The 17255-nt window shown below is 44.4% G+C and overlaps 1 protein-coding gene across 1 annotated transcript in view; it reads right to left on the bottom strand.

The window, feature by feature from the left end:
• Positions 1 to 767: 767 nt before the first annotated feature.
• LOC141219376 (uncharacterized) overlaps positions 768 to 17255 on the bottom strand; it is a 40445-nt gene continuing 23957 nt past the window's right edge. Inside the window, exon 7 of the mRNA XM_073666099.1 lies at positions 768 to 3024. Coding sequence (XP_073522200.1) covers positions 1496 to 3024 — 1529 coding nt within the window. The 3' untranslated portion in view covers positions 768 to 1495. The remainder of the gene's footprint in view (positions 3025 to 17255) is intronic.

Raw genomic sequence — 17255 nt, 5'->3', positions numbered from 1 at the left:
GGCAAATTTGAACATAATTTCACATAAAATAGCTCCGACAAAATTGTTGGCACCTTGCCAAAATTGTGGGTAAACAACTTTGTTTCAAGCATGTGAAGCTTCTTCAAATGCAATTGTGGCAAGTAACAGGTGTGGGCAATATGAAAATCTTAACTAAAACCAAATAAGAAAGGGAGAAGTTGATTCAATCTTTGCATTGTGTGCATATATGTTCCACACTAAGCATGGAGAAAACAGAAAAAGGAGAAGAGAACTGTCTGAGGACTTGAGAACCAAAATTGTTGAAAAATATCAATAATTTCAAAGTTATAAGTCCGTCTTTAGAGATCGGTATGTTCCTTCGTCCAAGGTGCGCAGCATAATCAATAAATTTACAACCCATAGAGTCAAATATGGTGGAGGTTCAAAGGTGTTTTGGGGTTGTTTTGCTGCCTCTGACTGTGTGCAAGGCATCATGAAATCTGATGTGTCAGAAAGCTGGGTTTGCGTCCTAGGTCATGGGTCTTCCAGCATGACAATGACCCCAAGCACTTCAAGAAGCACCCATAAAATGGATGGAAACAAAGAGCTGGAGAGTTCTGTCCTGCAATGAGTCTGGATCTAAATCCCATTGAACACCTGTGGAGAGATCTTAAAATTGCTGTATGGAGAAAAATAATAAAATTTGAGAGTCTTCAGTGGTTGATACCATCTTTTCAGTTAGTCATTAGTCAGTAAGCTTTCGAGACTACTCAGGTTTTTCATCAGACATAGTACAACACAAAATCTGAAGAGCCACATATTTATATGTAACAGGGCACAGGAATAATGCAATAGATAACACAAGTGACGTGAAGCAGAACTATCAGTTTCGGAAAGGGAAAAGCAGTTGTGGCCATAAATATGTGTGGACACAAGTAGATCTATTCTTTTTTTCTTTTTTTGTGTGGCGGTGAGAATTCATCCTTGTTTTAAGTTTTTGCCTTGTCTCCCCTACATACAGACCCCCAGTTGGACATTTGCTACATATAATTAAGTACATTACATTAGTTGTGATGCAGCTGAAAGTACCTGCGATCTTGTGGTCCTGATGTGAGTTGGGAATCTTTATCTTGTCCATGGTCATTATAAATGGACGGGTTTTACATATACAGTTGGTGAGGATGAATTTTGTAAGTTTCACCACAAAGGTGAAAACTATCCTCCCGGTCAGTTTGCTTTCCCTCCCAGTACCTTTTCATTCTAACAATGTTAGGTTTCTGGGAGATTATACTTGTTCCTTTTATTTTTGGTTCTCCTTAGCTTGCCTTCTTTGCCCTATATGAATGTGTTTTTGATTCTCATTCAGGGTTTTCGTATTTTACTTTATACTTTCCTTTCCCCTTGTTGATAGTGTGTTGCGGCCTCCCCTCTGGTTCCTCAGGAGGTATGAGAAACTCCTCAACGACTTATTAGGGAGTTAGATCTGAGGTGGCGATTTTAGTTGTGCAACTAGAGCCTTTCTTGTCTGTACAGACTAGTTGGGTGTAGTTGCGGCATTCTCCCCTGTGTGGGTTCTCCGGTGGTTATCAAGGGTATCTTTCTGTTTAAAACATTTTCCATATTCTGAACATGGAAAAGGCTTCTCCCCTGTGTGGGTTCTCTGGTGCTTAAGAAAACTAGATTTCTGGTTAAAACATTTTCCACATTCTGAACATGGAAAAGGCTTCTCTCCTGTGTGAGTTCTCTGATGTTTGATAAGAGTAGATTTCTCTGTAAAACATTTTCCACATTCTGAACATGAAAAAGGCTTCTCCCCTGTGTGAGTTTTGTGATGTTTGATAAGATTTGATTTCTCTGTAAAATATTTCCCACATTCTGAACATGAAAATGGCTTCTCTCCTGTGTGAGTTCTCTGATGGTTGTTAAGAGTTGATTTCTCTGTAAAACATTTTCCACATTCTGAACATGGAAAAGGCTTGTCTCCTGTGTGAGTTTTGTGATGTTTGATAAGATTTGATTTCTTTGCAAAACATTTCCCACATTCTGAACATGAAAAAGGCTTCTCCCCTGTGTGAGTTCTCTGATGTATATTAAGATATGATTTCTGTACAAAACATTTGCCACAATCTGAACATGAAAAAGGCTTCTCCCCTGTGTGAGTTCTCTGATGTATATTAAGATATGATTTCTGTACAAAACATTTGCCACAATCTGAACATGAAAAAGGCTTCTCCACTGTGTGGGTTCTCTGATGCTTAAGAAAACTAGATTTCTGGTTAAAACATTTTCCACATTCTGAACATGGAAAAGCCTTCTCCCCTGTGCGAGTTCTCTGATGTTTGATAAGAGTAGATTTCTCTGTAAAACATTTCCCACATTCTGAACATGAAAAAGGCTTCTCCCCTGTGTGAGTTTTGTGATGTTTGATAAGATTTGATTTCACTGTAAAATATTTCCCACATTCTGAACATGAAAATGGCTTCTCTCCTGTGTGTGTTCTCTGATGGTTGATAAGAGTTGATTTCTCTGTAAAACATTTTCCACATTCTGAACATGGAAAAGGCTTGTCCCCTGTGTGAGTTCTCTGATGCATATTAAGATATGATTTCTGTACAAAACATTTCCCATAATCTGAACATGAAAAAGGCTTCTTCCCTGTGTGGGTTCTCTGGTGCTTAAGAAAACTAGATTTCTGGTTAAAACATCTCCCACACTTGGAACAAGAAAATCTATTCTCTGCTGTGTGAATTTTTTGATGTTTAAGAAAAGACTTTTTGAGAGGAAAACTATTTCTATATTCTAAATGTGAAAATGGCTTCTTTGCATTAGGAGCAGTTTGTTCTTTAATGCTTATTTTGTGACTTTGATTTTCCTTAGTAGTCGGTAATGAATCAGAAGACAGGACGTGTTTCAAAGGATCAGATGACAGATCTTTGCTGTGAAGGGATGATGGTAAATCTGGAGAAATGTCATTCATTTCAATTGTATCCTGTGGGATTTCGAGATCATCTGATTTAAAAATTGAAGATGTCAGCTGTTCCTCTGATCTCCTGATACAGTCATCTGCCAAGAATAAAACCAATTATTATTTTTTAATAAAAAATCCTTGAATTTTATATTTTTGAACATTTCTACTTAAACGGTCTGTAAAAAAGGCAAGTTATATTCACTTATTCACCAGGACAATGACCATCTAATAGAAAATCTCATAGGATGAACCAGTAGAGCGTGGTGTTCAACTGTTTGTTCATTCTGCCTCCCAAATATGGAGTAAAAGGTGCAGGCTCTGTCCAGCCACTAAGATTAGGGTTGCTGGGACCTGTAGTACCATCCAGTCTGGCAGTATGGGTGTGTGTTCTGTCCAGCTGGATTAATCCGCTCCCTGCTTCAGCAATTTGGAAAGCACCACACACTACTAAAGCTGGAAGCATATTGCCGGAAGCTGCCAGATACAGCCTTGTTCGCCTCTGGTTCAGTCCTCTGTGCTCAGCTCCCGGCTTGTGTATTTGTTCCCTGTTGTGACCTCGGCCCGTTTACTGACTACTCTTGTGTCTTCTGATTTTGTATTTTCTCTGCCCTCTTCTGACCCGGCTACCTGACTATTCTTCTTCCCATCTCACTCCACCAAATAGCAGGTAACACCGTGGCTCAAGCCTAGGGGTCTCTGTGTAGGTTCAGATCCATGTAGAGGGGTTAAAGGGTGATGAGCAAAGTAATTTGTGAAATCTGTAAACAGGGTAGATAGTGACAAGCCTGTTCATGGTAGCCATCTTTTGAGCATTCCTAATAGCTAAATGTCACTCCTTACCTTCTTAACCTGCCATGTGCCCAAACAGTACTGTACAACCGTATATAGGACATTGTCAGAGTCAAAAGAAGTTGGAAAATAATTTGTAAGGTCCATTTGTTTCGTATTATCCTTTGTAAAGGATTCCAAAATTATCACCACATAAAGTGACACACGTCAGATTTGAAAAATGGGGCCTAATTAGGAACACAAAACTGGCTGCAGGTAGGGGTTAAAGCAGAGGATTACTGAAGTCAAAAACTGTGACTATACACAATAACACATCTACTGAAATGATCAAACTGAACAGTCTTCATCAGTAAAAATGAGTAACCAGTGGTGAAACCTCTCTGGGGTATTTGGAGTATGGGGCTCGGTGGCTGTTAGCAATCTAAACTATCATAAGGGACAATATTTTCTATCAGATGAGTTTCAAAAAGAAAAAATAGACATTCAAAGTGAACTTTTTATAATAGTGCAGAGCTGAGGTGTTTTAAATTTAGATCTTGGGCATCTGGAAGAGGCAATGGAGATCTTTTTGAAAGACTACCAGGGAGTAGAGATGAGCGTTGTTCTACTCGAACTGTTCGCCAATCTCAAATTCGAGCTGTTTTGGGCGGTGTTCGAGCCGTTCGGCGAACACGAACAATTTGAGAAAAATTCGGCTGTTCGAGGTTATGTTCGATAACTGTTCGTGCACCAAAATCATAACTGGATTTTTTCTCAGTAATGATGAAAATTAATGTTAATACGCAGCTTGAGTGTACAGCGGGGTGGGGGGAGGGGCAGGGGATGGATCTCTGCAGGAACAATGAAGATCTCCATTTTTTTTTTCTCTTTCCCGCATTTACAGTGGGGAGGTGCAATCTGTCAGCCTATCAGCAGCGCACACACGGAGCGAAGTGCTTTTTTTCACACAAGCAAGGGCATGTGTCATTGGCAGTGTATGTCACATGTCCTTGCCCTATAAGACCAAGCCATTTTCCCCGTCACCACCATTTTCTCACTGCTGCAGCTGCGTGTTAGACGGCACTGCTGTTGCTGTCTGCGCTATACCTTGTTAATTTCAAGCCAATTTTCGCACAAATCTACAGATAGCTTGGGAGTAGGGAATAGTTGTGATTGCAGTCCTTTTAAGGACTAGGTTACAGCATTTCCTACGACTTTTATCAGGCAGGTCTGTGCTCTTAAATAGATAGATTGTGGGAGTAAAGACTAATTGTAATTGGAGTCCTTTTCAGGACTAGGTTACATCAGTTCCTATCAGTTTTTGCCAGGCAGGTCTGTGCAAGTTTTTTTCACAGCATTTGGCTGAATCTAGCAAAGCTAATCCTTTTTGGCCTATTGCAGAGTGTGTTAGTCAGTGGAGTAGCCTATCTGTGTTGCAAGATATACCACCTGTGTATAGAATACCAATTTTTTTACTGCACCTAGTGAAGTAAAATCTTTTGGGCATAGCATCATTCTATTAGTCCATCTATACTGACCTCCATCAGGTTGCAAATTGAATATAATTTTTTTCTGCATCTAGCTCTGAAAAAATATTGGGCTTCTAGCTGTGTGTGGGACTTGTTCTATTAATCCATCTATACAGACCTCCATCAGGTTGCAAACTGAATATATTTTTTTCTGCATCTACCTCTGAAAAAATATTGGGTTTCTAGCTGTGTGTGGGACTTGTTGTATTAGTCCATCTATACTGACCTCCATCAGGTTGCAAACTGAATATATTTTTTTCTGCATCTACCTCTGAAAAAATATTGGGCTTCTAGCTGTGTGTGGGACTTGTTCTATTAATCCATCTATACAGACCTCCATCAGGTTGCAAATTGAATATAATTTTTTTCTGCATCTAACCCAGCCAATAGTTTTGGCCTAATACCACAGTTTGGCCACTCAGCTCTGCTCGGTTCCCATCCATTGTTTTTTTGTGCAAACAACTCCAGAGTTGTTAATTAGTTAACCACAAAAATGAGTGGAAAAAGGCCTGCTGCTGGTGGAAAGGGGAATAGGCGTGTTGGGAAGGGGAAAAAAGGTTGTGTCCGTGGGGTAGGTGTTAAAGCAACAGTAACATCTGCAGAAGAAAGACCATCTTCCAGCCAAACTAAAATGTCTACTTCTTTTAGCGGACAATGTGATAAGATCCCTTTCTTACGGCCACGCCAATCGCTACAAATTCCAGATGAGGCACAAAAACAGCAGGTGCTTCAACGGATATCAAGTGCTCCTTTAAGTGGGCTCTCCTCCACATCAACTTCAACATCACAAATACTCCAGTCCTCAAAGGTGTCACCCCAATCGCACTTGCTTCCTCACAGCTCCCAAATCTCCAGCTGCCCGTCTGAGTATGAGGTAGAACAGATGGTTGAGTCTGCAGAGCTGTTTACTCATACTATAGCTTGGGAATCAGAGGTCGACTCCAGCGCTTCTGTGAATCCAGACGAGGAAATGATCTGCACTGATGCCCAGAATCTTTATGAGTCAGATCCAGGACCAGACGCAGAAGGTTCTGACCATAATGTAGACCCTCATTCCCAAACTGTAACTCCTGTTGGTGGAGACAATGAGGAAGACGATGATAAGACTCAAATACCTGATTGGAGCGACAACTTTAGTTTTTTGTCAGGGCAGGAACAGGTTGGCTCTGAGGACGACGGGTGTGATAAAGCACAGGGTGATGATGATGAGGTTGGAGATCCCACTTACTGTCAACCCACAGTCAGCCAAGAGATGAGGTCAGCAGAGGAGGTGGAGGAAGATGCTAGTGACGACGAGGTCAGGTTGCGCCTTCCTGGACAGAGACGTAGTACTGGAAGCACGTCAACAACTGCATCCTCAAACACAACTCTGCCTCTCACCACAAGTCGTGGTGGCTCTTCAGGTCGCATGGGTGCTAAGCCTTGCATAGCCTGGGCATTTTTTCAGATCGATAAAGATGACCCAACTCGTGTTATCTGTAACATTTGTCAGCAAAAGCTAAGTAGAGGCCAAAAAATACATAGTTTGAGTACTTCATGCATGAACCGGCACATGGACATGAAGCATAAGTTGCAGTGGGAAGCTCAGTGTGCTACAATGTGGCCTAGCCGGCCGGGCCAACCACCGTCTGCCATATCTTGTGCATCCGCGGCCTCTTCATCCTCTGTGACTGGGGGGACAGCAGTCACACCTGTTTTGGGGCGCAGACCTGCCACCTCTTTACCCGCAACAGCCAGCGTGATTGGCAGGTCATCATTTTCTTTGGAGGTGGTAACACCAGCTGGTGTTGAGCGCTGTCCGACATCGATAGCACCACCTTTGGATCAAGGCAACCTAACATGTCCGCCTGCATCTTCCTCACAGACCGGCAGTTTGCCGGGGACACCCTTATCAACCCCTTCTAAGCACAATAGCCAGCTCTCGGTCCCTCAGATGTGGACAAGTAAAAGACCATTTCCTCCTAGCCATGAGAAAGCTAAGAGGTTGAATTTCACCATCTGCAAGTTCTTGGCTACAGAAATGCTGCCTTTCCGCCTGGTGGACACAGAGGATTTTCGAGACCTTATGTCCGTCGCAGTGCCCCAGTACCAGATGCCCAGTCGGCACTACTTCTCAAAGAAAGGTGTGCCTGCGCTCCACCAGCATGTCGCACACAACATCACCGCTTCTTTGAGAAACTCTGTGTGTGACAGGGTGCATTTCACCACAGACACTTGGACGAGTAGGCATGGACAGGTGCGTTACATGTCGCTGACTGGGCACTGGGTAACTATGGTGACAGCAGGACAAGGGGCTGCTGTCCAAGTCTTGCCGTCCCCACGAGTTGTGCGTCAATCCTCTTTATGTCAAAGTTCCTCCACTGCTTCTGCCTCCTCAACCTCCTCTCGGTCTTCCACCTGCACCCAAAGCCTGTCTGGTCATGCCACAAGCTTTCTAACTGCGCAGAAGGGATCCTGCACACCTCCTTACTATGCTGGCAGTAGGGCTCAACGTCATCAGGCGGTTTTTACATTGAAATGTCTGGGAAATGTGAGTCACACAGCTGAGGAGTTGTGGTCAGCTCTGGAGAACCAATTTCATGAATGGTTGTCTCCACTGGACCTGAAACCAGGGAAGGCCGTGTGCGACAATGCTGCAAACCTGGGTGCGGCCCTTCGCCGGGGCAATGTCACACACGTGCCTTGTATGGCTCACGTGTTGAACCTGGTTGTCCAGCAATTTTTAGCCCACTATCCCAGACTAGATGGCCTTCTGCAGAGGGCACGGTCGCTGTGTGCTCACTTCCGCCGTTCGCATCCCGCAGCTCAGCGACTTACATCTCTACAGAAGTTGTTGGGCCTGCCACTTCACTGGCTAAAATGCGATGTGCCTACCCGGTGGAATTCAACTCTGCACATGTTGCAGCGACTGTGGCAGCACCGACAAGCCCTGGTGCAATACGTTCTGACGTATAGCCTGGGCCAACGAGATCCAGAGGTGGGGCAAATCACGCTGGAGGAGTGGTCTCAGATCAGGGACCTATGCACCCTTCTGCACAGTTTTGAAATGGCGACGAAGATGTTTAGTGCTGACGATGCCATTATCATCATGACTATTCCGGTGATTTACATGCTGGAGCACATGTTAAACAGAATTCGGAGTCAGGTGGTGGCACAAGAGGAGGTGGAGGAAGTAGAGGAGGAGGAGTTGTATGCGGAAGGGCTAACATCTGCAATGTCCAGACGGTCGGCAGCACCAAGGCGGCAGGCATGTGAGGGTGGGGGAGATGGTTTTACCAGGGCGCATGGTAGCAGCCAAACTAGTGAGGAAGGTGCAGGAGCCCAGGAAGAAGTGGAGGACGAACTGATGGAAGACTCATCAGATGAGGGAGACCTTGATCACATTTCTGTTGTGCGAGGTTGGGGGGAGAGGACAGAGGAAGGAAGCATGATTGTTACCTCGCCACCAACACAACAGGGACTTGGTGCTCCTGGATGCGCAACACACATGAGTGCCTTCTTGCTGCACTACCTGCAACATGACCCTCGAATTGTGAGAATTAGAAATAATCCTGACTACTGGGTTGCCACACTGTTAGATCCCCGGTACAAAAGTAAATTTGCAGAAATTATTCCTGCCATAGAAAGGGATGCACGCATGCAGGAGTATCAGCAGAGACTGATTGTTTTTATACAAATGCACAAAGCATGGGCAACAAACAAGGAGAATTGGAACTACTAATGCAGGAAAAGAAATATGATGTCATTGGAATCACTGAAACTTGGTGGGACGATACACATGATTGGAATAAAAGGCTAAAAGGATACAACTTATTTGCAAGAAACAGACTTGATAAACGAGGAGGAGGTGTCGCATTGTATGTTAGAAAAGCGTATATCTGCACAGAGATTGAAGTTTCAGAGACTGGGAGTTCTGTGGAAACTGTTTGGGTAAGAATACATGGAGAGAACAACGGAAAGGACACCATTGTAGGCATTTACTACAGGCCACCTGGGCAAGCTGAAGATATGGATGAACTCTTTATGTATCAAATGACCAAGTTCTCAAAAAAATATGACGTAGTGGTCATGGGAGATTTCAACTATCCAGACATTTGTTGGGAATCTCTCTCAAGTAAAACTAACAGGTCAAGCAAATTCTTATCCTCTCTTGCTGACAACTTCATCTTCCAAAAGGTAGGGGAGAAAACAAGGGGATCTGCTACTTTGGATCTAATCCTTATAAACACGGATGAAATGGTTGAGGAGGTAAAGGTGGCTGGGACCCTAGGAGGCAGCGATCATGCTATTATAGAATTTTTGATAACTAGAGGAGGAAGACATGTGAAGACTCAAACTTCAAGGTTAGATTTTAGAAAGGCAGATTTTAAGAGACTCAGAAAGAGAATAGGAGGGATCCAACGCCTGGATGTCCTTAAGGACAAAAATGTCCAGGAAGGATGGGAAATTTTTAAAACTGAGATTCTCAAAGCACAATCGTTAACAATCCCGAAAAGTAGGAAGAATGGGAAGCATTTAAGGAAACCAGGATGGATGAACACAGAACTTAAACACATGCTAAAAAGAAAGAAAGAAATGTTTATTAAATGGAAAGAGGGAGGCATATCTAAAGAAGATTATAATGCAGTCTGCAGATCCTGTAGGGCACGTATCAGGTTAGCTAAAGCTGACAATGAATTAAGGCTTGCAAGAGATGTCAAAAGCAACAAAAAAGGATTTTGGGGGTATGTCAAAAGTAAAAGAAAAGTCAAAGATGCTATAGGATTTTTACAGGATGAAAATGGAGAAATGGTAAGAGAGGATGTTGAGAAGGCCGAACTTTTTAATTCCTATTTTGCATCTGTTTTCTCTCAGAAAGAAAATGTATCATCAACTGATCTTCACTGTCGTTTTAAAGGAATAGAAGAATCCAAGTTATCTGTAAACAGAAAGATTGTGAGGGAATATTTAGCTAACATAAATGAGTTCAAGTCTCCAGGTCCAGATGAATTACACCCCAGAGTACTGAAGGAGATCGTAGAAGAAATTTTAGAACCACTCTCCATAATCTTTGAAAATTCTTGGAGAACAGGAGAAGTCCCAGAAGACTGGAGAAGAGCAAATGTTGTTCCTATCTTCAAAAAGGGGAAGAAGGTGGACCCAGGGAACTATAGGCCGGTGAGTCTGACTTCTATACCAGGAAAGATCTTTGAACAAATTATTAAACAACATGTAGGTAAGTACATGGATAAGAATGAAGTGATTAACCAGAGTCAGCATGGGTTTGTAACTAACAAGTCATGTCAGACTAACTTAATTTCCTTCTATGACAGAATCACTGACTGGGTGGATCAGGGAAATGCTGTAGATATAGTATATCTTGACTTCAGCAAAGCATTTGACAAAGTATCTCACACCATCCTTATTGAAAAAATGACCAAGTATGCAATGGACCAGGCAACTGTTAGGTGGATTCATAACTGGCTTAGTGATCGGACTCAAAGGGTGGTTGTAAATGGCTTCACATCCAGCTGGATGAATGTCTCAAGTGGGGTACCACAGGGCTCCGTCCTGGGACCTGTATTGTTCAACATCTTTATCAATGATTTAGATGAAGGAATTGAGGGTAAACTGATTAAATTTGCTGATGACACAAAGCTAGGAGGGATAGCTAATACTAGAGAAGAGAGAGAGAGGATTCAAAAAGACCTAAATAAACTGGAGCAGTGGGCAGCAACCAACAGAATGGTTTTTAACAGGGAAAAATGCAAAGTACTACATCTGGGCAATAAAAATGAAAAAAGCATATACAGAATGGGAGGAATAGAGCTAAGCAACAGTACATGTGAAAAAGACTTAGGTATACTAATAGATCATAGACTGAACATGAGTCAACAGTGTGATGCAGCAGCAAAAAAGGCAAATACAATTCTGGGATGTATTAACAGAAGCATACAGTCTAGATCACGTGAAGTCATTATCGGACTTTACTCCTCTTTGGTCAGACCTCATCTGGAATACTGTGTACAGTTTTGGGCACCACATTTTAAAAAAGACATAGACAAACTGGAGCAAGTTCAGAGAAGAGCGACCAGAATGGTGACTGGTCTGCAAACCATGTCCTATGAGGAACGGTTGCAAGATTTGGGAATGTTTAGCTTGCAAAAAAGAAGACTGAGAGGAGACTTAATAGCTGTCTACAAATATGTCAAGGGCTGTCACATTGTAGAAGGATCATCTTTATTCTCATTTGCACAAGGAAAGACTAGAAGCAATGGGATGAAACTAAATGGGAGGAGACACAGATTAGATATTAGAAAAAACTTTTTGACAGTGAGGGTGATCAATGAGTGGAACAGGCTGCCACGAGAGGTGGTGAGTTCCCCTTCAATGGACGTCTTCAAACAGAGGCTGGACAGACATCTGTTTGAGATGATTTAGTGAATCCTGCTTTGAGCAGGGGGTTGGACCAGATGACCCAGGAGGTCCCTTCCAACTCTACATTCTATGATTCTATGATTCTATGACTGTTGCAGAATCTTACATGTGCTTTTCCACAAAATACCAGTGGTGCACGTAGTGAATCTCACAGTTCCAACTTGCCAACCGTGGGACCGTCAAGTGTTCAGCACTCAAACCGTAACAGAACCACAGTATCTGCTGGTAACATCAATTTTGCGGAATCATTTCACCACTTTTTTAGCCCATCCTTTGCAAGGCCACAGGAGACAAGAAGTCTGACACATAGTCAACGCCTAGAGACGATGGTACAGGAGTATCTCCAAGTAAACATTGAAGCCATGACTGTGTCACTGGACCCTTGCTCTTTTTGGGCTTCCAATCTGGATAAATGGCCGGAGCTAGCCACTTACGCCTTGGAGATCTTGTCATGCCCCGCAGCCAGCGTTCTGTCTGAACGTGTGTTCAGCGCTGCTGGTGGTGTGCTGACAGATAAGCGCACGCGGCTCTCCACTGATAATGTAGACAGACTCACGTTCATAAAGATGAACAAATCATGGATCCGAAATGACTTTTCTACCCCTGTGTCATCCTGGGGAGAGTAAAAGCTTGATGATTGGTTAAAATCACCCTACCAACCGTTTTAAGCTTTCAAATTACTAATCATGTTTATCTGTATCTTGGCTGGAAAATAATTTGGGCTTTGTAGCAGTGTGCAGCACTGATTCTATTAGGCCATCTATACTAAAGCTTCACCAGATTTAAAATGAATAATAATTTTTAGCTGCATCTAGCCCGGAAAATAATTTTGGGGCTCCGAGATGCGCAAGACACATAAGTGCCTTCTTGCTGCACTACCTGCAGCATGACCCTCATATTGTCAGAATTCGAAGTAATCATGACTACTGGGTTGCCACACTCTTAGATCCCCCAAACTTTTCGATCAACCTTTTCATTTTAATAAAGACCAAAAAAATGGTCATTTTTGAAATTATAAGCATTAGCAGGTTGTTAGAAACTGAAATCAAACAGTTTTCAACTCAAAACTTTATTCTAGGTGATGTTACATTTTCACATAGGACCCCTTGTTCGAAAGGAGCTTCTGAACTCTCTCGTCCATTGAATTTGTCAGGTTTTGGATGGTTTCTGCTTCAATTGTTTTGCATGAGGACAGAATACCCTCCCAGAGCTGTTGCTTAGATGTGAACTGCCTCCCGCCATCATAGACACTCCTTTTAATGATGCTCCAAAGGTTCTGAATGGGGTAGAGGTCAGGGGAGCATGGGGGTCACACCATAAGTTTGTCCCCTTTTATGCCCATATCAGCCAGAGATGCAGATGTTTTATGTGCAGCATGAGATGGTGCATTATCATGCAGAAAAATGATCTTGCTGTGAAATACACGGTTCTTCTTCTTGAACCATGGCAGGAAGTGCTGTTTGAGAAAATCCACATACATTATGGAGTTCATCTTTAGCGCCTTCAGGGATCCTAAAGGGGCCGACAATCTCTCTCCCCATGATTCCACCTCCTCCTTGTTGGCGCTGTAGCCGTGTTTGCGTGGGGTGTCCATCAACCAGCCATCCTCCAATCCATCCATCTGGACCATCGAGCGCTGCACGGCACTCATCCGTGAACAAAACAGTTTTGAAATCAGTCTTCATGTAATGTTTGGCCCACTGGAGCCGTTTCTGCTTGTGTGAAGTGGATAGAGGAGGTCGACAGGATGGCGTATGCACAGCTGCAAACCTCTGAAGGACCCTGCATCTTGTTGTTCGGGGGACGTTGGAGGCACAAGCAGCTTCAAAAACTTGTCTGCTGCTATGACAAGGCTTTCTTGCCGCTGCTCTTTCAACCTGACGTAATTGCCTGTAGGAAAGAGTCCTCAATTTGCCCTTATCAGCACGCACACGTGTGTACTGTGAATCAGCTACATACTTCTTGATTGCCAAGACACTTCATCCTGATCATCGCACAATGTTGATTGTAGTCATGCCTTGACCTAAACACTCCACAATTTGTTGCTTCTCAGCAGCCGACACATCCTTTTTCTTTCCCATTTTGGCAGAAAATGTAGGCTGCTTAATAATGTGAGACAGCCTTCTTAAGTAGTCTTGCCTTTCATTGGACACACCTGCCAAACTAATTAGCACAGGTGTCTGCAATTGCTTACAGTGATATAAAGAGCCCTGACACACATCACCATCAATGAGTTTAACTGACAAACAAACAAATTCTTCCCTTATCATTCCTAAACACTTTTTGCATAATAATTTGGAACACAGTGTACATGTGCTTTTCCACAAAACACCAGTGGTTCACGTAGTGAATCTTACAGTTCTAACTTGCCAACCGTGGTCTGTATGGAGTTGTTCAATAAAGGGCCCAAAATTAAGATAACATAGATGGGAGAGGTCTCTATGAATAGGAATTCCTAAGTATTTGATACCCTGTGAGGGCCAGGCAAAGGGAAAGTTGTACTGGATGGAATCCTGTATGGATTTGGGGAGGGAGACATCGAGGGCCTCAGACTTCGCTGCATTGATTTTAAAATTTGACCATGTAACAAAGTGATCTATTTCAGCCATAACAGCATGGATGGATATATGTGATTGAGTGATATATACTAGGACATCATCAGCAAATAGAGAGCACTTGTACTCGGTGCCTCCCACCTCAATCCACCTAATATTGGGGTTATGGCGAATTGATGAGAGCAGGTGCTCCGTCACTAGGATGTATAAGAGAGGGGACAGAGAACATCCCTGCCTTGTCCCATTGGTGATTGTGAAAGGTGATGAAAATGTTCTGACGCGCCCCCTGGGCCTTGGGACACCCGGAGCCGGACCCTTTTTGGTGGATGCTGGTGGTTGTAGTCTCCGTGGCGGCAACCCGGTTCCGTGGCTCAGGGCGGTCAAACCAGTGGCGGAACTATTTATGTGGTTTTGATGTTTAAATGTCCGACTACGCCACCCATGGATTGCGGTCAGAGTGAACCGCCGCTCCAGGGCAGACCGCTGAGGCTGGTGTTGTGGGTGCAGCAGAGCGTAGCATAACTCCCCACGGGAGGAGTATAGCCTCAGGGCAGTGTATGCGGAGGATGGGGGTGATGGTGCAGGGCAGCAGCAGTAACGACACGGAGTCAGTGATGCAGTCCAGGGCCTTTACTCACAGTTCTTATTATCCAGACCACGTCTGCAGGTAACGGCTGCCCACGTCGTACTGTGCTCACCAGGTGAGGGGCTCAGACAACTCCCAGATAACTTTGGAGTGCTTCACAGGACCCCCTTTGTGTGTCCTTTGTCTGGCCTTTCTTACCAACCCTTCTGTCCGGCTGCCTCGGGCCTCCTCTTGGTAAACTTGGCGCCAGTTTCCCTGACCCTATGTGGTGCCTTCCTAGCGGGTGTAGCGAGGGGCTGCGCCACATAAAATGTCACAGCCTCCTGTTTCTAGCTGAGGGTCGTTTCCTGCCTCCACTAGTTTCGGGGACCGGTCTCCCCCTTTGGCCTGACCCCTCCACGCAGGTGGATTCGGGCGTGCGGTGGCGACTCGCCCGTCCACACCCCTGAGATCCCTTCGTTCCTCGTTCCTGGAGCCTTCTCCGCTCCTCTTCCTTCCTTCTGCTTCTTACAGGCCTGGGCCTCTGTTACTAGGCCCGCCTCCGGAGCAGAGCTCATGCAGAGCCCCTGCTCCCTGCCACTTCTGCTCAGACTTCTCTGCACTGAACTAAGATGGTGCCCACCTTTTATACTCCCTTCTCAATGCACCCAGGAACTGCTTCCTCCCTGCTCCTGCACTACAGGGTTCCCCTTCCTCAGTGTTCCCTCCCCCCACTCCAGCCAGGGACAGGGACTGTCGTGCCCATCTCAGGGGCATATTGGTCGCCCTGCCCCACGGCAATGTGGTGTAATGCATGCAGGTGTCGGGTCCTGATCCACACTACATCCTTACCTGAGAGTGAGATATCACACCTCTGGGTGAGGTGCAATACCTCTGTAGCAACCGAGCCCTCAGGGTGCTACAGTTCCATTTATCTTCAGCCTAGGTGACGTATTGCGATACAGGGCCGTGATTTTGGCTATAAAAGGGTACCCTAGACCCCTACCCCAAGCTTTTTAAGAGAATCATATATGGCGTGCCAGGAGACTCTATGGAATGCTTTCTCAGCATCCAACGAGAGTATCTAATTACAAATTTTTAACTGCATCTAGCCCAGGAAATACTTTGTGCCTAGTAGCAGGGTCTGCTAGTCAGCGGATTATCCCGGCTGTTAAGCAAGCTACACCACCTGTAGTTTGGACACTTCATTTTTTCAAAGGAAATGCTTCGGGACCACGGGATACTCAGTGAAGAGCATCAGGAGGCACCCCAAGGCATAGGGGCTGGGACTGGCAGTAGGATGCCTTGCGGTGGACAGCCGAGCTCGATCCTTATAAAAGCTTTTTAACTGCAGCAGCTTTAGTGGACACTACTGGAGCTGGAATTACGCGGCTGCTGGCATGAGACTTGCCCTCCAATAGATCCTTGTAAATGGATTTAAAGTGTATTTATTCAAATTAGAGAGACAATTTAAATTAAAAAGCTTAGAGCTGCCTCCACCACAGGGGGGCTCGCTCGACCCACCAGCGGACAGGCACCAGTATTGGGAGAGGGGGGCTGGCCGTCAGGGTTCACCACGGCTCTGGCACAAACCCGGCGACACGGAGGTGGCACGGGCAGGAGCGGACTGAACGTGTCGGCTTCTCACTTTTTGGATTTTAGAAGGGCATGACATGCCTATATCTGTGTCTCCCCCTCCTTTTACTCCTCCACCTCTTTTATTTTCGCATGACTATATGTACTTGTCACTTTTCCATGTGTTAGTTGTGTCTTCTGAGCAGTTTGTCAGCTTTTGGACACCTTTGAAGGTGTTTTCTATGTGTTTCTATGTGTTTTTGTTTGCCTGCCATTGGTTTTAACGGTGTTCGACGAACAGTTCGACGAACAGTTCGGCGAACACACGGGTGTTCGACGAACCGAACCGAACTCGAACACTACGGGGGTGGCTCAACACTACCAGGGAGTTACAGACTCACATAAGTGAGGCAGGCCGATCCCACCACAATCAAACTATCATACAGAATGAACCTGTAAAAAAAAGAAAGAATATAAAAACATGTAACATCCCCAACAACAACGTATGTATGAAGGGAGAAATCCAACACTAAACTGGAGTAGCACTCATTTATGGTTGACCATTTGGAGCGAACAAGCTGGAACCCCGAACAGGAACCGGAATTCGAAATGCCGAACAAATTCGCCCAATACTATTTATGATGTGGAGTGAATCCATGAAACCAGGGCTGGAGCCACCACATCTCCTGCAGGCGTGAATAAATGTATATTACAGCCATCAGCCACGCACAGCTTAGAGATATATCATGGCACAGGTGTAATGATTTTTATGTAGTTTATCACAATCCTGTTTGAAGTTAGTTGGTTTTAAAAGAAATTGAAAACTCAGGATAAAGGGAAACTCCGCTGTTATTGTACAGAAATTCACACTCAGCCCTCACTGCACATTTAATGTTGTCGATCATAAAAGTGAAGTT

Source organism: Phyllobates terribilis, unplaced genomic scaffold (genome assembly GCF_046119375.1).
Source record: "Phyllobates terribilis strain yellow unplaced genomic scaffold, ASM4611937v1 Scaffold_265__1_contigs__length_2625494, whole genome shotgun sequence".
Taxonomy (NCBI): domain Eukaryota; kingdom Metazoa; phylum Chordata; class Amphibia; order Anura; family Dendrobatidae; genus Phyllobates; species Phyllobates terribilis.
This window is presented reverse-complemented; position numbering and strand designations above follow the sequence as displayed.